This window comes from Rhinopithecus bieti, unplaced genomic scaffold (genome assembly GCF_001698545.2).
Source record: "Rhinopithecus bieti isolate Rb0 unplaced genomic scaffold, ASM169854v2 scaffold_1558, whole genome shotgun sequence".
Taxonomy (NCBI): domain Eukaryota; kingdom Metazoa; phylum Chordata; class Mammalia; order Primates; family Cercopithecidae; genus Rhinopithecus; species Rhinopithecus bieti.
Genome location: NW_016803701.1, coordinates 1,957,368 through 1,980,503, shown reverse-complemented (window position 1 = coordinate 1,980,503; position 23,136 = coordinate 1,957,368). Strand labels below are relative to the sequence as shown.

The 23,136-nt window shown below is 37.2% G+C and overlaps 1 protein-coding gene across 2 annotated transcripts in view; it reads left to right on the top strand.

Annotated features, from left to right (window-relative positions):
• Positions 1-23,136, top strand: part of RUNDC3B (RUN domain containing 3B) — a 199,866-nt gene that overhangs the window by 101,534 nt on the left and 75,196 nt on the right. For both annotated transcript variants that reach the window (XM_017851665.1, XM_017851655.1), the window contains one exon: positions 888-968. In XM_017851665.1, coding sequence (XP_017707154.1) covers positions 888-968 — 81 coding nt within the window. The remainder of the gene's footprint in view (positions 1-887; positions 969-23,136) is intronic.

Here is a 23,136-nt window from a genome sequence, read left to right as displayed (position 1 = left end):
CAAAGTAAGTGTAAGACAAATGAAATTCTACTTTTGGGTTTTGATAAAAATAATGCTACTCGTTTTCACTGAAGTTATCTTTTTTAGTAAAGCACTTCCTTTTCTAAATATTTGTCATTTTACAAGTCTAACTTTATTAAGATTTCATAAGCTAGTATTAGGTTAATTAGCTTAATTGTGGAGGATGAACATGATAGATGGAATATGAAGGTTGTCTTTTTGATCCCTCTATGGATGTTAACTTTTTATATCACATGTTACTAGCTCTGTCTAAATTTTTTACAGTCTTGTTTTGTTTGTTTGTTGTTTTATTGTTGTAAAAAACTGGCCAGGCACGGCAGCTTATGCCTGTAATCCCAACAGTTTAGGAGGCTGAGGCGGGCGGATCTCCTGAGGTCAGGAGTTCAAGACTGCCTGGCCAACATGACAAAACCTCGTCTCTACTAAAAATACAAAAATTACCCAGGCATGGTGGTGGGCGCCTATAATCCCAGCTACCCAGGGGGCTGAAGCAGGAGAATTGCTGGAACCCGGGAGGCAGAGGCTTCAGTATGCCAAGATCATGCCACTCCAACCTGGGTGGCAGAGCAAGACTCCGTCTCAAAACAAAACAAAACAAAACAAAAAAATGGATTAAGAATGTTAACTGTTGGTTTAATGTAACCCATTGACAGTGTATTAATTTGTACAATGCTTTGTCATTGGTATGAAGGTAGAATATTTTATTCAGGCATTTATTTGTGACAAGTAACAATTAAATTGCTAACAAAAAAATTCACTTGCCGTTTCATGAGAGAATTATCTCTGGCAAGAGATTTTTCATAAAACTTAACTTTGATTTAAAATTTTATATATTAATATGAAATATTTATTTTCTATTGTCTTAGTTTCTGCCTAAAGGGAGAGGGACTGGATGGCAGCTTTCCTGCTGTAATAGACTATACACCATATTTGAAGTATATCCAAAGGTATGTGACATTCTGAGATATGTGTTTTAAAATCTTATTTAAAATTGAATGTCTTGTGCAATGTTTGTCTGATTAAAACTACTTTGTACTAAATATTTCTTCCAGTATCAGAAATCATTAAAGGGTACAAGCTTCAGTTGCATTTTAGTATTTATTATTTTAAAATACACTTTTATGTAAATATACACTTTTAACATAATTGTAATCCCAGCATATAGTTTTAAAATAACAAAAGCATTTATTCATATTGCTGTAGTCATTATAATAACTTTAATAGCTCTGAAATAGTCGACTGAAATTTCAAAACTAATTCAGTATTTAGATTGTTTTCCATTTTTTCTCATAAAAAAAGGATAAATAATATTCTTATACATATCAATTTTCCTTTTGTTTTCATTGTAAATTGTCAGAGATATTCAAATTAATTCTCTGAAAAATCTGATGACTCTTAAAATATGTCTTTTAAAGAGTTGTAACAATTTATCCTATTAACAATATTGTGTGAGAATTGTGGATTTCCCATAGTCTCATCAGCATTAAATAATAATTAATGGCATCTATATATATTTCTAAAGTCTGCTTGAAAGATTGATTTCCTCACTAGAATGATGATCTTTATGTACTTCTTTATTTTTCCATAAATTACTGGAGTACAGGTGGTAGATTACATGAGTAAGTTCTTTAGTGGTGATTTGTGAGATTTTGGAGCACCCATCACCTGAGCAGTGTCCACTGCACCATATTTGTTGTCTTTTATCCTTCACCCCCCTCCTACTCTTCCCCACAAGTCCCCAAAGTCCACTGTATCATTCTTATGCCGTTAAGTCCTCGTAGCTTAGCTCCCACATATCAGTGAGAACATATGATGTTTGGTTTTCCATTCCTGAGTTACTTCACTTACAATAATAGTCTCCAATCTCATGCAGGTCATCGCAAATGCTGTTAATGCATTCCTTTTTATGGCTTCATAATATTCCATCGTATATATATATATACCACAGTTTCTTTTTTTTAAATGGAGAAAATTAGCTTTTATTTGTCTATAATTGATCATGAATTCTTGAAAATATAAACAAGGGATTATCTGAAAGTAAAAAATCTAGGACAATTATTAAATATAAAACTACAGATAGTGTTAAGAATTCAAATTTTCACCTTTCCCTCTCATCCCCAGGGTGGAATATAAGATAAAAATTTAGTGAACTAAGGCCGGGCACAGTGGCTCATACCTGTAATCCCAGCACTTTGGGAGGCTGAGGTGGGCGGATCGCGAGGTCAGGAGATCGAGACCATCCTGGCTAATAACATGGTGAAACCCCGTCTCTACTAAAAATAAAAATTAGATGGGCATGGTGGCACATGCCTGTAGTCCCAGCTATTTGGTAGGCTTATGCAGGAGAATGGCGTGAACCCTAGAGGTGGAGGTTGGAGTGAGCCGAGATCACGCCAGCTGCACCCCAGCCTAGGCAACAGAGCGAGAATATGTCTCAAAAAAAAAAGAAAAATTAGCAAACTATGGTAATTACATATTGACAGTTCTCAAGGTGTCTTCAAAACATATCTTCCCCTGTATAACACAGTTTCTTTATCCAGTTGATTGATACGCATTTGAGTTGGTTCCACGATTTTGCAATTATGAATTGTGCTGCTGTAAACATGCGTGTGCAAGTATCTTTTTCAAATAATAACTTACTTTCCTCTGGGCAGATACCCAGTAGTGGGATTGATGGATCAAATGGTAGTTCTACTTTTAGTTCCTTAAGGAATCTCCATGCTGTTTTCCATAGTGGCTGTACTAGTTTACATTCCCACCAGTGGTGTAAAAGTGTTCCCTATTCGCTGCATCCACACCAACATCTACTGTTTTTTGATTTTTTTATTATGGCCATTCTTGCAGGAGTCAGGTGGTATCACATTGTGATTCGGTAGGCATTTTGCTGATCATTAGTGATGTTGAGCATTTTCATATATTTTTTGGCAATTTGCATATCTTCTTTTGAGAATGGTCTGTTCATGTCCATAGCCCACTTTTTGATGAGATTGTTTCTTCATACCGATTTGTTTGAGTTGTTTGTAGATTCTGGATATTAGTCCTTTGTCAGATGTATAGATTGTGAAGATTTTCTCCTCCTCTATGTGTTGTCTTTTTACTCTGCTGATTGTTCCTTTTGCCATGTAAAAGCTCTTTAGTTTGATTAGGTCCCAGCTATTTATCTTTGTTTTATTCCATTTGCTTTTGGTTCATAGTCATGAAATCCTTGCCTAAGCCAATATCTAGAAGGGTTTTTCCAAAGTTCTCTTCTAGAATTTTTATAGTTTCAGGTCTTAAGTTTTAGTCCTTAATCCATCTTGAGTTGATTTTGTATAAGGTGAGAGATGAGGATCTAATTTCATTCTCCTTCATGTGGCTAGCCAGTTATCCCAGCATCATTTGTTGAAAAGGGTGTCCTTTCCCCACTTTATGTTTTTGTTTGCTTTGTCGAAGGTCAGTTGACTGTAAGTATTTGGGTTTATTTCTGGGTTCTCTATTCTGTTCCACTGGTCTATGTGCTTATTTTTATACCAGTACCACACTGTGTTGGTGACTATGGCCATGTAGTATAGTTTGAAATCAGATAGGGTGATGTCTCTAAATTTGTTCTTTCTGCTTAGTCTTACTTTGGATATGCGGGTTCTTTTTTGGTTCCATATGAACTTTAGAATTGTTTTTTTCTAATTCTGTGAAGAATGGTGGTGGTATTTTGATGGGGATTGCATTGAGTTTGTAGATTGCTTTTGGCAGTATGGTCATTATTCACAATATTGATTCTACCCATCCATAAGTGTGGATGTGTTTCCATTTGTTTGTGTCATCTATGATTTCTTTCAGCAGTGTTTTGTAGTTTTCTTTGTAGAGGTCTTTCAACTCCTTGGTTGAGTATATTCCTAAGTATTTTTTTATTTTGTTTTTCAGCTATTGTAAAAGGGATTGAGTTCTTGATTTGATTCTCCACTTGGTTGCTGTTGGTGTGTACAGAAGAGCTACTGATTTGTGTACGTTAATCTTGTATCTAGAACCTTTGCTGAATTCTTTTATCAACTGTAGGAACTTTCTGGAGGAGTCCTTAGGGTTTTCAAGGTAAACGATCATATCATCAACAAACAGTGAACAGTTTGACTTTCTCTTTATCGATTTGGATGCCCTTTATTTCTTTCTCCTGTCTGATTGCTCTAGCTAGGACTTCCAGTACTATGTTGAAGAGGAGTGGTGAGAGTGGACATCTTTGTCTTGTTCCAGTTCTTAGAGGGAATGCATTCAACTTTTCCCCATTCAGTATTATGTTGGCTGTGGATTTGTCATAGCTGGCTTTTATTACATCAAGGTAGGTCCCTTGTATGCCGATATTGCTGAGAGTTTTAATCATAAAGGGATGTGCCGGCTTTTGTCAAATGCTTTTTCTGCATCTATTGAGATGATCGTGTGATTTGTGTTTTTAATTCTGTTTATGTGGCGTATCACATTTATTGACTTGCATATGTTAAAGTATCCTTGTATCCCTGATATGAAACCCACTTAATCATGGTGGATTATCTTTTTGATATATTGTTGGATTCAGTTAGCTAGTATTTTGTTAAGGATTTTAGCATCTATGTTCATCAAGAATATTGGTCTTCAGTTTTCTTTTTTGGTTATGTCCTTTCCTGGTTTTGGTATGAGGGTGATGCTGGCTTCATAGAGTGAATTAGGGAAGGTTCCTTCTTTCTCTATCTTATCAAATAGTGTCAAAAGGATTGGTACCATTTCTTTGAATGTCTGGTAGAATTCTGTGAATCCATCTGGTCCTCGACATTTTTGTTGTTGGTAATTTTTTAATTACCATTTCAATATCGCTGCTTGTTATCAGTCTGTTCAGCATATCTAATTCTTCCTGATTTAAGCTAGGAGGGTTGTATTTTTCCATGAATTTATCCATCTTGTCTAGGTTTTCTAGTTCATATGCATAAAGGTGTTCATAGTAGCCTTGAATGATCTTTTGTTTTCGGTGCTGTCAGTTGTAATATCTCGTTTCATTTCTTAATGAGGTTATTTTCTCTCTTCTTTTCTTGGTTAATCTTGCTGATGGTCTATAAATTTTATTTATCTTTTCAAAGAACCAGCTTTTTGTTTCATTTATCTTGTATTTTTTTGTTTCAGTTTCATTTAGTTCTGCTCTGATCTTATTTTCTTTCTTCTGCTAGGTCTGGGTTTGGTTTGTTCTTGTTTCTCTAGTTCCTTGAAGCATGACCTTAGAATGTCAGTTTGCACTCTTTCAGTCTTTTTGATATAGGTATTTAGGGCTATGAGCTTTCCTTTTAGCTCTGCCTTTGCTGTATCTGAGAGGTTTTGATAGGTTGTGTCATTATTGTTGTAAAGTTTGAAGAATTTTTTGATTTCTGTCTTGATTTTGTTTTTGACCCAATGCTCATTAAGGAGCAGGTTATTTAATTTCCATGTTTTTGCATGGTTTTGAAGGTTCCTTTTGGAGTTGACTTCCAGTTTTATTCCACTGTAGTCTGGAAGAGTGCTTGATATCATTTCAATTTTCTTAAATTTATTGAGGTTCATTTTATGGCCTATCACATAGTCTATCTTGGAGAAAGTTCCATGTGCTGTGGGATAGAATGTGTATCCTGCAGATATTGAATGAAATGTTCTGTATGTATTTGTTAAGCCCATTTGCTCCAAGGTATAGTTTAAATCCATTGTTTCTTTGTTGACTTTCTATCTTGATGACCTGTCTAGTGCTGTCAGTGGAGTATTGAAGCCCCTCCCCCCAACTATTATTGTGTTGCTGTCTATCTCATTTCTTATGTCTATTAGTAATTGTTTTATATATTTGGGAGCTCCAGTGTTTGGTGCATGTACATTTAGGATTGTGATATTTCCCTGTTGGATGAGGTCTTTTACTATTATATAATGTCCTTCTTTGTCTCTTTTACCTGCTGTTGCTTTAAAGTTTGTTTTGTCTGATATAAGAATAGCTACTCCTGCTCACTTTTGGTGTCCATTTGCATGAAATGCCTTTTTCCACTCCTTTACTTTATGTGAGTCCTTATGTGTTAGGTGAGTCACCTGAAGGCAGCAGATAGTTGGTTGGTGAATTCTTATCCATTGTGCAGTTATTATCCATTGTGAGTTCTTATCCATTGTATCATTTAAGTAGAGCTTTTAGGCCATTTACATTCAATGTCAGTATTGAAATGGGAGGTACCCTTGCATTCATTGTGCTCTTTGTTGCCTGTGTACTTTGGTTTTTTGTTTGTTTTTTATTTTTTATTTCTAACTTGTATTTTTGTTTTATAGGTCCTGTGTGATTTATGCTTTAAAGAGGTTCTGTTTTGATGTGTTTCCAGGATTTGTTTCAAGATTTAGAGTTCCTTTTAGCAGTTCTTGTAGTAGTGACCTGGTAATGGTGAGTTCTCTCAGCATTTTTCTGAAAAAGACTGTATCTTTCCTTCATATATGTGCTTTGTTTTGCTGGACACAGAATTCTTGACTGATAATTGTTTTGTTTGAGGAGGCTGAAGATAGGGCCCCAATTCTTTCTGGCTTGTAGGGTTTCTGCTGAGAAATCTGCTGTTAATCTGACAGGTTTTCCTTTATAGGTTATCTGGTGCTTCTGTCTCACAGCTCTTAAGATTCTTTCCTTCATGTTAACTTTGGATAATCTGATGGCAATGTGCCTAGGTGAAGACCTTTTGTGATGAATTTCCCAGGTATTCTTTTTGCTTCTTGTATTTGGATGTCTAGGTCTCTAGCAAGGCCAGGGAAGTTTTCCTCAGTTATTCCCCCAATTATGTTTTCCAAGCTTTTAGAATTCTCTTCCTCAGGAACAGTGTTTATTCTTAGGTTTGGTTGTTTAACAGAATCCCAGACTTCTTAGAGGCTTCGTTCATATTTTCTTATTCTTTTTTGTTTGTCTTTGTTGGATTGGGTTCATTCAAAGACCTCATCTTTGAGCTCCAAATTTCTTTCTTCTACTTGTTCAATTCTGTTCCTGAGGCTTTCCAGAGCATTTTGCATTTCTAAAAGTGTGTCCAAAGTTTCCTGAATTTTTTATTGTTTTTTCTTTAAGCTATCTATTTCCTTGAATATTTCTCCTTTCATTTCTTGTATCATTTTTTGGATTTCCTTGCACTGGGCTTTGCCTTTCTCTGGTCCCTCCATGATTAGCATAATGACTACCTCCTGAATTATTTTTCAGGTAAATCAGGGATTTCTTCTTGGTTTGAATCTATTGCTCGTGAGCTAGTATGATTTTTGGGGGGTGTTGAAGAGCCTTGTTTTGTTATATTACCAGGGTTGGTTTTCTGGTTCCTTCTCATTTGGCTAGGCTCTGTCAGAGGGAAGGTCTAGGGCTGATGACTGTTATTCAGATTCTTTTGTCCCATGGGGTGTTCCCTTGATGTAGTACTCTCCCCCTTTTCCTATGGGTGTGGCTTCCTGTGAGCCTAGCTGTAGTGATTGTTGTCTCTCTTCTGAGTCTAACCACTCAGTGAATCTACCTGGCTCTTGGCTGCTACTGGGGGTTGTGTGCACAGAGTCCTGTGATGTGAGCCATCTATGGGATACCAGCACCTGTTCTGATGGAGGTAGCGGGGGTGAGGGGTTGCAAGGGACTCTGTGAGGGTTCTTAGCTTTGGTGGTTTAATGCTCTATTTTTGTGCTGGTTGGCCTCTTGCCAGGAGGTGGCGCATTCCAGAGAGTAGCAACTGTGGTAGTATGGGGAAGAACCAGTGGTGGGCAGGACCCTAGAACTCCCAAGATTATATGCTTTGTCTTTCACTGCCAGGGTGGGTAGGGAAGGACTGTCAGGTCAGGGCAGGGCTAGGCATGTCTGAGCTCAGACTCTCCTTGGGCAGGTCTTGCTGGGGCCGCTGTGGGTGATGGAAGTGAGATTCCTAGGTCAGTGGAGTTGTGTACCTAGGAGGATTGTGGCTTCCTCTGCTGAGACCTGCAAGTTGTCAGGGAAGTGGGGGAAAGGAGGCAGTCACAGGCCTCACCCAGCTCCCATGCAAACTGAAGGGCCAATCTCACTCCCACTATGCCCCTACCAACAGCCCGAGTCCGTTTCCAGGCAGAGGGTGCGACAGGCTTGAAAACCTGCCCCAGGCTACCCGCCTCCCTGCTTCGAAAGAAAAGAGCTTGGTTCTTCCCCTGCCTGTGGAGACTGCACACTGGATTTGCGCTCTTCCTCAAGTTCTGGCCAGGAGGCTTCTCACCCCGTTCAAATTGTTACAGAGTTCAGCTAGAGATTTCCTTTTCCCTGTGGAGTTTTAGCCCCTGCTCCTCTGGCTGCCCTCCCTTTGGATCCCTGTGGTACAGGCAGGAATGGCCTGCTCGGGGACCCAGCGAGCTCCCAGGGCCTTTCTGTTGTTTCCCCTACCCCTGTATTTTGCTTGGCTCTCCAGATTGACTCAGCTCCTGGTAAAGTCGAAAACTTCTCCCACAAACAGACCTTCAGCTTCTCCAGTGGTGGTGTGTGTTTGGGAGAGGCAGGGTTCTCCCTTTCCCACTTCAGCAATTGTGGCACCCACAGTATTTGGCTGGGGGTCTCCCAGGTCCTGCAGGAGCAGTCTACTCCTTGAGAAGGTCTATGGTCCTCTCAGGATTGGTAGGTTTTTTCTTGCAGTCGATCTGGAGCTAAAATTCACAATGCAAGCCTCCGCAGTCTACTCTATCTAGAGCTGCAATCTAGTCCTGCCTTCTGTCCGCCATGAGGATCTACAGTCTTTATATACTTCTAAAATTTTATAATCATGGCAAACCTATAAGGTATTCTGTATGTGTATAAAATATGTATATATGTCACACACACACACACATCCAAAATGCATTTATTGAGTGCCTAACCATAGGACAAAACTTTTCCTAGGTGCCAGGGATACTTAGATGTCAAGAGTACAGGAGCTTTATGAACTTCTAAAAAAGAACGCAGTCCCCATTCTCAAGATAATTGCCATCTAGTAAGAGAAGTCACTAATGTTTCAAAGCTGAGAGTGGGAAGGTATTTTGGATGGTGAGGGAAAAAGAAGAATAGAGTATAATGGCACTGTGATTTCTAACTTGGGTAAGTGGATTCCTTGGTAAAAGGGATAATTGTAGTACATTGTCTAGAAAAGAAATGCAGCAAGATGATGTTTTAAACAGGCATAAAATTATACTGTTTTGGGATATGTTGGATTAATAGGCACTGCTGTCTGTATTTTATGAATGAGAAAACTGAAATGCAGAGAGGTTAAATAACTTGTCCTTAGTCACACAACTAGTTTATGGCAGAGTGGGTAAAATACAAGTCTGGAATTAAACAGCAAGATGTCATCTGGAGATAGAGTTTAGTAATCAGTATGTACGTAGAAAGGCTGTATTCAGTGATTTAGGAAATGACTTAAAATATAAAGAGATATGTATACACACACACACTAATTTTCCTCTCCTACGTACATGTAAGATACTGAAGTAATTATTACAGTATTTTTGAAAGGTACTATAATGAAACTTTCTCATGATGTGCACTCATAATTAATTTATTAATATAGACCCTGTATCCCCAAGTGCATAGCCACTTTTTATCTGAATTTTTTAATATGACTTTGTGATGCACTAATCCAAACATGTATATATAGCTTCTTTATAAAATGAAGAATTTCTAACATCTTGTTGTATAAAGGATGCTAAAATGAGAAGACAAATACCAATTCTGCCTAGTCATAAGCCAGTTAGTATTACTAATCATGGAGTTTTATTTTAGAAAATTTAAACTATCCTAATTGTCATAAAGAACTAATACTTTAAAATCAAATTACATTCACAGAAATATACCTGTATTAGACATATTTTTTTTAAAATCTACTAGATTTTTAATTTTAAGAAACCATCAGTCCCTCCCCCCACATTACTGCTTTTAATTTATTTAGGAAGTAATACATATTCATGGTAGAAAAATTATAAAATAAATAAAGATAGGAAGAGGAAAGTTTAAGTCACTCCTTATCTTACCTTCAAGCAGCAGCTGCTAGAAACATTCTTGACATTTTGATGTATGGCTTTCCAGCTTTTTCTATGCATAGATACATTATTTTCTTTAATGAAAATGGAATCATAATGTACATGTAGCTATTTATTTCCCTTACTACTATATAAAGTGCCTTTTACTTGTCATTAACAGTGTTTCTACAGTATCATGTCCTAAAATTTCATTGTATAGTATGTTTACACAGTTATTGTGAAACTTTAGGGTACATTTAATTATTAACTGTTATACACAGTGTTGTAGCTGACATCCTTGTAACTATATCTTTTTATACAAAACAATGAATTTTTTAAGATTTATTTATTTATTTATTATACTTTAAGTTCTGGGTTACATGTGCAGAATGTGCAGTTTTGTTACTAGGTATACACGTGCTGTGGTGGTTTGCTGCACCCATCAACCTGTCACCTACATTAGGTATTTCTCCTAATGTTATCCCTCCTGGTGTGTGATGTTCCCCTCCATATGTCCATGTGTTCTCATTGTTCAACTCCCACTTATGAGTGGGAGCATACGGTGTTTGATTTTTCTGATCTTGTGATAGTTTGCTGAGAATGATAGTTTCTAGCTTCATCGATGTCCCTGCAAAGGACGTGAGCTCATCCTTTTTTATGGCTGCATGGTGTTCCATGGTGTGTATGTGCCTTCTTAATCCAGTCTGTCATTGATGGACATTTGGGTTGGTTCCAAGTCTTTGCTATTATGAATAGTGCCGCAGTAAACATACGTGTACACATGTCTTTATTGTAGAGAGATTTATAATCCTTTGGGTATATGCTCAGTAATGAGATTGCTGGGTCAAATGGTATTTCTAATTCTAGATCCTTGAGGAATTGCCACACTGCCTTCCACAATGGTTGAACTAATTTACACTCTCACCAACAGTGTAAAAGCATTCCTAATATTTCTTTAAATAAAAATCCTAGGCCCATTTCTGGGCTCCGGGTATTTGGCATCCATTGGGGCCGACGCGGAGCAGGTGGTCGCTGGCGGGGCGGCGGCGGGCGGCGGCGGGGCAGCTGGCCGCCAGCCTGGTGCGTCGGGGACCGTCCTCCCGCTGCTTGGTCACCACCCTGCCCCCCCGACCTCGTCCGTTCTCTGGCCTGTCGAGCCCTGCCTCCCGGACTTGGCGCCGCGTCCGGCCGCTGCTAGCTAGCGACATCAGGGGCCCGCTGCAGCGCCGGCGGTGGCCGGGAGTCCCGTTAAAGGGTCAGCCGGGAACCTCCGGCCCAATATGGCTGAGAAGTCAGCATCGACCAGTCCCCAAGCTACCTGGAGTCAAGGAAGTATGCTGAGATTGTTGCTGTCCCTGGAGGACCACACCCCTGGCTCACAGCCTGCGAGGAACAGGAGAATTGAGCATCATTTTGGCATCAAATGGTTCAGCGGATACCGTTTGTGCGCGCCGCCATGATCTCCAGGTGGCTAAGCAGCTCGCAAGAGGAAGTATCTGAAAGCGCTAGGCCAGCTCCAGAAGCGCTACAAGCACCTTGAACAACAAGACTGTGGAAATTGCTCCAAGGAAATTCAGGGAAGCTGGCTGTTGAGGCAGGGAGAGACGACAGCATTCAGGAGAAGAAGGATGAGACATAGCTCGCTTTTTGCAAGAGAAGGAGTTAGCAGGAACGAAAGAAAAGATGAAAGAAACCTTTTCCAGAGTTCCAGCAAACCCGTGCTTATGCAGGATTAGTTTACTATTATGAAGATGGAGGAATTAAGCCAAGAGTGACGAAAGAAACTATACCTGCTCCGTCACGAACGACCCACAAGGGATCAGGAATGGTATGATGCTGAAATTGCCAGAAAACTACAAGAAAGAAGAACTTTTGGCTACCCCAGGTTGACATGAGAGCCGATCAAAGTAAGCTCAGGATGAAGAAATTCGGCTCGACTTCTAATGGCTGAAGAAAGAAAGCATTTTTTTTTAATTTTTTTTAAAAAAAAATTTTTTTTTTTTTTTTTTTTAATTTAACACCAAAAAAGCCAAGGAGCGGGAGATAATCATTTTTGGACAAAGAATTAGCAAGAACCCTGAAGTGGAAGCCCAAAGCAAGCTAAAGTATAGAGAGCATATTCAAAGTCGAAAGAGAGGTGATGAACTTCACCCGTTCTAAGAATCGAAAGGCCCAGCACGGCCACCACCACATAATCATAGATCAGATTCGGTGAAGATTTGGATTACACTCATTTTACAAACCAGCAGAGTTCCACAGCGGCATTTCTCAAAATCAGAGTTCCTCTCATACAGGTTTTTCCATTACAAGCATTAAAACCTAGGAATCTGCCCTGCCTTGAAAATGGACTCACTATAGCAAATATTACTGGGTGATACAGAATGAATTCTACACTTATTTTTTTCTCCTGTGTTTGCATTCCTGGGATTTATCCTCAAGTGTATTTCTGACCATAAATAATTTTGATTCATTTAAAATATTTTGGTTATTTGTAATCACTTGGGCAGTATAAGAAAATGTAGCTTCTGAATATTGGCCACCTCTATGCTGCATATACTTCTTGGAATATAGTATCTAAGAGCTCTGTAAACTGCCATTTTGTTAGGTATGGAATTTGGCATCTAGGGAGTAGGCCTTAATTAGCAATTCAAATTTTGTGGAGATGAATGATCAAAGTAAAACAATGTTTGGATGCAACGCAGAATAAAAGAATATAAGAAATAGCTTTTGTTGCATTAGTGTATCATATTTTGAAGGAGAGAGCCTTTGCTTTTGTATTCTTTAGGAAAAGAAAATCACTACCATAAAGTATTTTAAAAAAAGAAACTCTTGAAACAATTGAAATACGTTATTCTGACTAGATGGACTATAGAGGTTTTGCATATTCCTTCTCAGCCCTCCTGGGGAGATTGGCCTAGATAGCATTCTTTAACAGTTACTCAGCTTTTGACTCAGTAGCAAGGCTTTCCGAAGCCCCTGGGCAATGGACCATTTATTGGTATTTATTGACAAAATTTAGTTCTCTGAAATTTTAACTCAGATTTATGAAAACTTTGTATTCCATCTCTTGTTTTGATTTACTTGTAGAGCCAAGGAAATGGAATTGAAAGATGATTGCATAAGTAATGATGCCGTCCTTCTCTCTGGCTGTAGACTGAAGTTTTCTCTTGCTTAAAGTCATATCTATATTTGTTGATAACCTCTCAATAATGTTGTGTTTACATACCAATGATTAGATTAATTCAACTTGAAGTTGAATGTGATAAAGTGGTTATTTATCCAAGTTTTTTTTTTTTTTTTTTTTTTTTTTTTGAGATGGAGTCTCACCCTGTCACCCAGGGTGGAGTGCAGTGGTGCAATCTTGACTCAGTGCAACCTCCACCTCCCGGGCTTGAGCAATTCCCCTGCCTCAGCCTCCCGAGTAGCTGAGATTACAGGTGTGTGCCACCACACATGGCTAATTTTGTATTTTAGTAGAGAGGGGTTTCACCATGTTGGCCAGGCTGATCTCGAACTCCTGACCTCAAGTGATCCACCTGCCTCGGCCTCCCAAAGTGCTGGGATTACAGGTATAAGCCATTGCATCCAGCCAGCCAAGTATTTGGTTTTAAACATTTGTATTCCTTTGTGCAAGGGATTGTATTTTGTACAAGACCTTCAAGCCCCTCTTCAAGAAATTGAGTCTTTGTGTAGCTGCTGACCTTACTGCCATATTTATTTTCCCATACTGCTTAGCTGACAAATGGCAATCAAGCTCACTTGTACTTCCTCTCTCTCTCTCTCCCCCCCGCTTCATATATAACTTGACTTGCTATTATTTTCATTGTATAAATCTGAAATTCTTGGCATTTCAATATGGCATTTGTTTAGGAAAGAAATATATAGGTCACTAGAGAAAACGTTAATTTTTTTCCTGCTGGAAATTGCCTTCTGTTTGCCTTATCTTTTCAGATAGTCTTTAAAGTTGGGCAATATTCAAACAGCTCATTTTGAGAAAGATTTGTAGTTTCATAAAGTTTGTTCATTTCAGGAATTTAAGTAAAATCATCTGAATTAAGTGTTGGGCAAATGTTAATCAGAAAGATAATCTGCATCCCTACATTATATAGTCATTTTGGAGAAATGGAGGAAAAGGAAAATAACAGGACTTTTATAGCTATGATAAAGAAAACCTCCATTTAAATAAGGAAGTTGGAGACAAAATGGAAGGTCCTGGCCTTAAGTCAAATTCCAGATAGTGGTTTCAATATCCAGAGCTTAGGCCTTGTTTACTTATAGTAATGCTATATTTTCTTTATCTGTCCTGTGATTTTGCTTCGTGTCCTTCAAAGTTTTTTTATTGTAATTTTAAAGGAAAAAACAGTGTATTTTATTTGATAACTAGGCAAAATCATTTTGCCATTTTTTATTTCATAAATATTTATTTTCTATCTCATACAATGATCAGTTTTACTTTAGAAATTCTGCATTTCTCTTGCCTCTCATGTACTTCATCCAGTTATTTATTATTGTAAAATGTTAACTGGAGGTACTTCATTCAAAAAAATTTCATACCACTTAACACTTTCCCGGAATGCTAGTGTTTCAGCTGTCTTAGTAAGTGACCAAAGGTGGTATTTCCCTTGTGATAGCTAATTCAACATCTTTATTGAAAATTTGTTACTTTTTTTAAAGGTTTTAAAAGATTACAATTTTAAAATATTTTATGTTTATTTTATTTTGTGTAAAGCAAACACTTTTAAATAATATCAGAGTAATTATTACCCTATGAATAAGGAGATAGAAATGCAATTCAGCCAGTTAAATCCTCTTACTCTTTCTCATTCAAGTAATGTAATAATGTTTGAGACTATAGAAGCAACTCGTGTATTTTAATGAACTGCCAGACACTTTTCACTGTGTTCTCTGCTTTTACTTGGTCATTTTATATACATGTGGAAGCATTTATTTTGTTGTTGTTGTTCCTGCTGCTAGAACACATGCAGTTTAATTTTTAGGCCCACAATGTATTATGCTTTAATGTTGTGATGTAAACTAATACTTCTGGCCTTGGAAAACCTTTCTGTTTCTGTATCTTTGTCCTTTGGAGGCCAGGCCTCATTAACACCTGTATTGTTGAATAAGCACCATATGTTATGGAGCTTTATCATAAGGCTGCTTGACATAGACACCCACTCTCCTCCACATTTTATAAATCATTGTTTGGAAGTAAAGTTAGGTAAGAGTCAAATTAAATGTTTTGACTTAAAAAAAAAAATCCTAGAAGTGGAATTTATGGGATAAATAACATATATATTATTAAAACTTTTGATACATACTATGATTGTCCTCCAGTGAAGTCATAACAATTCAGTTTGTATTAACAGTATGTGAGAATGCCTGCCTCTCACTCTTTCCAACAGAGTGTTTAAGTTATGGCCAATTTTGTAATTTTTATAAGTGAAAATGATATTCTACTATTTTAATTTCCATTTATTTGATTACTGGCAAAGTCAAACTTTTAAAAAATGTTTATCAAAATGTCTTTTTTAATGGGGGTTTATCCTTTTAAAAGTAAGTATATAAAATATACTTATGAAACATCTTAAAACATATTTTATATTTAATATTGGTTTAAATTTCAGGATGTGTACCAGTGAGAAACAGTTGCTTTTCTCTGAGTTACTGTTTGATATAACTTTAAACATCCTGAAACATTGTTTCTGTAATACATTTTAAACCTGAAAAGTCCAATAGCTAATGATTGTGGGTGTTTGAGATACCTTCAACTTTTCACTTTTAAGTTGAATGCTATTATCCCCATTCTTATAGCTAAGTCTTTTACTTAAACAGGTTATTTCCTAAAGAGGCTAACTTCTACAAACAAAATCACTGATGTAAATAGACTGGACATGACCAAGGATGCTGTTAAATTGCCGTTACTCGACATAGTAGTCCATGTACTCTGTCAGTCTCCTGGTCTTAGGAGAAATAAATCAATCATTTTCTACATAAGGCCACTCCTTGGACCTATGCAATGTATCCCATCCCTTCTCTTTTAGTAAGGTCTTTGCTCTAGCAATTGTCTCTTCCCATTAATTATCCCTCTTTTCTAAATCTTCCCACATATCACAGCATATAAGCATGTTGTTATTTTCCCCACCATAAAAACAAAACCCAAAACATTTCTAACCCCACATTCACTGTTTCTCTGTTCCCCCTCCATTTATTATAAACCTATGCCTCTAGGTTATTTTTTTCTTTGCTTCCATTCTCTCTTGAACTATTCATTAAGCTTTTATCCCAACCCCTGAAACTGCTCACGTCAAAGTCAGCAGTGATGTCTCATTGCCAAATCCAAGACGAGGAGATTGACGACTAGATTTGGCAGTGATGCACATGACTTCTCTCTTCAGAGCTCTTCTAGTTTTCCTCCTGGTTGCCCCTTCTCACTCTCCTTGCCTGATTTCTCTGTATCTCCCCAACCTTTAAATGTAGAATATTTCACGGATTGGTCCTGAACCATCTTCTCTTATCTACACTCACTCTCTAGGTAGTTTTCCACTCAGTGTTTCATTACTTTAAATACTGTTTATATGCTACACTTATCTAAGTGTGTGCTTCCACCTAGGACACCACTGTAAACTCTAGGACTCCTCCATCTGGCCTTCAAATTAACATTTTCATTTGGATGTATAATAAGCATCTCGACTGTAACAAAATTAAACTCCTAAATTCTCCCCCACAAACATTTCTTTCTTTAGTCTTTCCCAGTCCAACAATCATAGTTATATCTTTATAGCTGTTTATACTGAAAACTTTGGAGTCATCCTAAAATTCTCTGCTATAACTCAAATAGGATCCATCAGCAAATTCTTTGGCAACTCCACAATTTAAACCTTGAAATTTATACTGGTCTCCATAGCTGTACCTCTTACTCCTATAACTTATTCTACATAGAGGAGCCAGAGTGATCCTTCTGAAATGTAAGATCATTTTTGTCACAGGTAGTGACTATCTGGGGCCGGTATCATGCAGGCAGTAAGAAGAATTTGCCAAGACAGTTATATGTATAGAACGGCACGTTTATTAGAGAAGGTATAAAAGTACATTCCAAGAAAGCAACAGGCAGATCAGCAAGAGGGGAGCTGACTGCAAGAAGAAAAGGCTTGCTGGGGATTTTATAGAATGGTACTTGTGCTGAAAAGGGCTTTGTGCAGTACTGATACTGAACTTTCCACCCCCAAATAACAGAATATACATTCTTCTCATCACCACATGGCACATACTCTGAAATTGACCACATAATTGAACATAAAACAGTCCTCAGCAAATGCAAAAGAACCAAAATCATACCAAACACACTCTTGGACCACAGCACAATTAAAATAGAAGTCAAGACTCTGAAAATCACTCAAAACCATACAATTACATAGGAATTAAACAACATGCTCCTGAATGACTTTTGGGTAAATAATGAAATTAAGACAGAAATCATGAAGTTCTTTGAAACCAATGAGAACAAAGATACAACATACCAGAATCTGTGGGACAGAGCTAAGGCAATGTTAAGAGGGAAATTCATACCACAAAATGTCCACATGAAAATGTAGGAAAGATCTCAGAATAACAACCTGACATCACAATAGAAAGAATTAAAGAAGCAAATGAACCCCAAAGCTAGCAAAAGACAATAACCAAAATCAGAGCTAAACTGAAGGAAATCAAGACACACACAAAAAAACATTCAAAACATCAACAAATCCAGGAGTTGGTTTTTTGAGAAAATAAGATAGTTATGTTCCAAGCTAAACTAATAAAGAAGAAAAGAGAGAAGATCCCAATAAACACAATTAGAAATGACAAAGGGGATGTTACCATAGACCCCACAGAAACAAAATAACTATGAACACCTCTATGCAGGGCAAACTCGAAAACCTATAGGAGATAGATAAGTTATTTGACACACACACTCTCCCAAGACTGAACCAGGAAGAAATTGATTAGCGGAACAGACCAATAACGAGCTCTGAAATGGAATCAGTAATAAATAGCCTGCCAACCAAAAAAAAAAAAAAAAAAAAAAAAAAGCCCAGAACCTGATAGATTCACGGATTCACAGCCAAATTATACCAGATATACAAGGAATAGCTGATACCATTTCTTTTTCTTTTTTTTCTTTTTTTTTTTTTTTGGAGGTGGAGTCTCACTTTGTCACCAAGGGGGGGGGCCGCCAAATGATCTCGGTTCACTGCAACCTCCGCCTCCCGGGTTCAAGCAATTCTCCTGCCTCAGCCTCCCGAGTAGCTAGGACTACAAGTGCACACCACCACTCCTGGCTAATTTTTGTATTATTAGTAGATACGGGATTTCATCATGTTGGCCAGGCTGGTCTCGAACTCCTGACCTCATGATCTGCCCTCCTTGGCCTCCCAAAGTGCTGGGATTACAGGTGTGAGCCACCATGCCCAGCCAGTCAATACCATTTCTAATGAAACTATTCCAAAATATTGAAGAGGAAAGACCCCTCCCCACCTTATTCTATGAGGCCGGCATCATCCTGATACCAAAACCTGGCAGAGATACAACAACAACAAAAAAGAAAGCTTCAGTCCAGTATCCTTGATGAACATTAATACAAAAATCCTCAACAAAATACTGGCAAACTGAATCCAGCAGCACATCAAAAAGCTAATCCACCATGATCAAGTAGGCTTCATCTCTGGGATGCAAGGTTTGTTCAACATATGTAATCAATAAATGTGATTCATCACATAAACATAACTAAAGACAAAAACAAATAATTATCTCAATAGACACACAAAAATCTTGTGATAAAATTCAACACCCCTTCACATTAAAAACTCTCAATACATATTGAGAGTTCTGCATATTGACAGAACATTCTTCAAAATAATAAGAGCCATCTATGATAAACCTACAGCCAACATTATACTGAATGGGCAAAATCTGGAAATATTCCCCTTGAAAACCGGCATAAGACAAAGTTGCCCTCTCTCACCACTTCTATTCAAAGTAGTATTGGAACTCCTAGCCAGAGCAATCAGGCAAGAGAAAGAAATGAAGGGCATCTAAATAGGAAGATAGGGTAATGGAGATAATTTACAAGAAGAGTAAAAAATGTAAAAAATATTGTCCTATAAGAATGGAATTGGAGGAGGGTGGTGTGAGATAGGAGACTTATTTTTCATTTTAAGACTTACAGTCCTTTTTTGGGGGCAGGGCAGGGCAGGATTATAACTTGTAAAGATTTAGTCAGTTACATACATATTAAACACCTGAGATGTATTTCTTTTTTAATGAAAAATTTGGTATTTGTAAGTTTTACCAAATTACATGTAAGTCCTTGATTTTATTGTATCCTTTTACTTATTTCTTGTTTTTTTTTACTGAGCTCTCACTTTCTAGTATTTCGGGCATTGTTTTTAGGGAATCATGTAGAACAACTGCTTTAATCTTTTTTTTTTTATTCATAGAAAGTCCTGTTAAGATATTTTGTTTATGTAAATTTAATATTGTAAAAAAGGCCAAAAGTTAGAATATAATTGAGTTTTATTAATCTAAGTGAATAATTATCTATAAAGATGATGTCAGGTTTTTTACTTTACTAGTATTTTTTCATGTCCAATATAGCAAAATATTTATAATTTCAATGATAAAAGGTGCCTAAATTCATTTAGATTATTGTAGGCCTTTGTACTACACTTAAACCAGATTGGTAGGTTATGGCTTATTTTACTTACATCTACTCCCTTAAAATATAAAAAAATTTTATATTCAAAAAGTAGTAGTTTGAATAAGTGAGAAGTATAATAGTTATTCTCTATACACCATATTCCATCAATTTTATTATATACTTCTTTGTTTTACATTTCAATATTTCTGACAAATAATGTTGTGCCATAGTTTGTCAGCATTGTTTTTCCTTTCTTGGTGCATACAGTAATGGTGCATCTTTTATTTGATTTTGTCCTGGAATTGATGAAATATGTTATATATGTTGTTTGGGATATGCACTGTTTGAAGAAATCATAATAGTTAGATAATACCCTCTCCCTCCTCCTGGTCTCACCTCCAATACTCAGACCATGACTTTGAGCTTTGTCAAAAATTCTAACTGGATGTCCTGTTTAGGTCTTTTAAACCTATTATTATTGTGAAATAAAACTCACAAAGAAAAATAGATAAAACATAAATGTATAGCATAAAACATTTATGAAGTGTATACTGAATAATCACCACTCTCAGTATAGGTAAAGTAAACATAGTCAGCATTGTGAAAGGCCTGCTTTTATCACTTCAAAATCACAACCCCCCACGAGCTCCTGAGACATAGTTACTGTAATAATACAGTTTTTGGTAGTGACTTCATTGCTTTTTTTAAATTTTACTCTAAGAATGTACCTTACCTCCTACACACTATAGTTTAGTTATGCTTGATTTTTACTTCTATAAATGGAGTAATAGATCCACCAAAAAACTATTAGAACTGATAAACAAGTTCAGTAAATTTGCAGGATGCAAAATCAACATACAAAAATCAGTAGCATTTCTACGTGCCAACAGTCAACAATATGAAAAAGAAACAAAGAAAGCAATTCCATTTACAATAGCCACAAATAAAATTAGATACCTAAGAATTAACTTAACCAAAGAAGTAAAAGATCTCTACAATGAAATTTATAAAATACTGATGAAAGAAATTGAAGAGCACCAAAAAAATGAAGGGATATTCCATTTTCATTAATTGGAAAATTCAGTGTCCATACCACACCAAGCAATCTATAGATCCAGTGTATTCTCTGTCAAAATACCAGTGACATTCTTCACAGAAATAGAAAAAATTATACAAATTTGTATGGAACCACAAAAGACCCAGAATAGCCAAAGCTATCATGAACAAAAAGAAATAAACTAGAAGAATCAAATCATCTGCAAATACTGCAGAACTATAGTAACCAAAGTAGCATGGTACCAGCATAAAAATAGACATACAGACCAATGGAACAGAACAGAAATTCAGAAATAAATCCGTGCATCTATAGTAAACTCATTTTCTAGAATGGTCAAGTATATGCACTGGGGAACAGAAAATCTCTTCAATAAATGGTGCTGGGAAAACTGGATATTCATATGCAAAAGGATGAAAGTAGACCTCAGTCTCTCGCCATATACAAAAATCAAACCAAAATGCATTAAAGACTTAAATTTAAGACTTGAGGCCAGGTGCAGTGGCTCATGCCCTTAATCCCAGTACTTTGGAAGCCAAGGCAGGAGGATCTTTTGAAGTCAGGAGTTTGAGACCAGCCTAGCCAACACAGTAAGATGCTGTCTGTACAAAAATCTTTTAAAAACTTAGCTGGACATGGTGTTGCACACCTGTAGTCCCAGCTGCTTGGAAGGTCAAAGTGGGAGAATCACTTGAGCCCAGTAGTTCAAGGCTGCAGTGAGTCATGATTGTGCCACTGCACTCCAGCCTGAGCAACAAAGCAAAACCCAGACTCAAAAAAAAAAAGGACCTGGAACTATGAAACTACTACAAAAAAAAAAAAAAAAAAAAACTAGGAAAAACTGCGGGTCACTGATTCACCTGCGCAAAGATTTCCTGAGTAATATCTCAGAAGCACAGGCAACCAAAGCAAAGATGGAAAAATGGGATTCCATCAAGTTGAAAAGCTTCTGCACAGCAAAGGAAGCAATCAACAAAGTGAAGAGACAACACACAAGTGGGAGAATATATTTGCAAGCTATTCATCTGACAAGGGATTAATAACCAGAATATATAAAGAGCTCAAACAACTCAATAGGAAAAAAAAATCAAATAATCCAATTAAAAAGTGTGCAAAAGATCTGAATGGACATTTCTCAAGAGGAAACATACAAGTGGTCAACAGGTATGTGAAAAACTGCACAACATCGCTAATCAACAGAGAAATGCAAATTAAAACTACAGTAAGATATCATCTCACTCTAGTTAAAATATCTTTTATTCAAAAGACAGGTAATAATGAATGCTGTCAAGGATATGGAGAAAGGGGAACCCTTCTACACTGCTGGTGGAAATGTAAATTAGTACAACCACTACAGAGAACAGTATGAAAGTTTCTCAAAACACTTAAAAAAGAACTAACATATGATCCAGCAATCCCACTGCTAGGTATATATCTAAAAGAAAGGAAATCAGAAAGTATATGAAAGAGATATCTGCACTCTCATGTTTATTGCAGTATTATTCACAATAGCTAAGATGTGGGATCATACTAAGTATCCATGGATGGATGAATGGCTAAAGAAAATGTGGTATATATAAAAAATGGTATATTATTCAGCCATAAAAAAGAATGAAATCCTATCATCTGCAACAATATGGATGGGCCTGGAGGACATTATGTTATGTGAAATAAGCCAGGCATAGAAAGACAAATTTCCCATATTCTGATATGAGGGAGCTAAAAATTAAAATAGTTAAACTCATGAAGATAGAGAATAGAATGATGGTTAGCACAGCCTGGAAAGGGTAGTAAGGGAGGGGAGAAAACTCGGGATAGTTAATGGATATAAAAACAGTTGGAATGAATAAGATCTAGTATTTGATAGCCCAATAGGATGATTGTAGTCAACAATAATTTATTTATATTTTAAAATAACCAAAAGAGTGGAATGGAGTGTTCCTAACACAAAGAAATGATACATGTGGTTGGGCATGGTAGCTCATGCCTATAATCCCAGTACTTTGGGAGGCTGAGGGAGGGGGATCACTTGAGGCCAGGAGTTCAAGACCAGCTTGAGCAACATAGTGAGACTCTGTTGCCACACAAATTTTAAAAATTAGCCAGATGGGCCGGGCGCGGTGGCTCAAGCCTGTAATCCCAGCACTTTGGGAGGCCGAGACAGGCAGATCACGAGGTCAGGAGATTGAGACCATCCTGGCAAATACGGTGAAACCCCGTCTCTACTAAAAAAGAATACAAAAAAAACTAGCCGGGCGAGGTGGTGGGCGCCTGTAGTCCCAGCTACTCAGGAGGCTGAGGCAGGAGAATGGCGTGAACCCGGGAAGCGGAGCTAGCAGTGAGCTGAGATCCAGCCACTGCACTCCAGCCTGGGCGACAGAGGGAGACTCCGTCTCAAAAAAAAAAAAAAAAAAAAAAAAAAAAAAAAAAA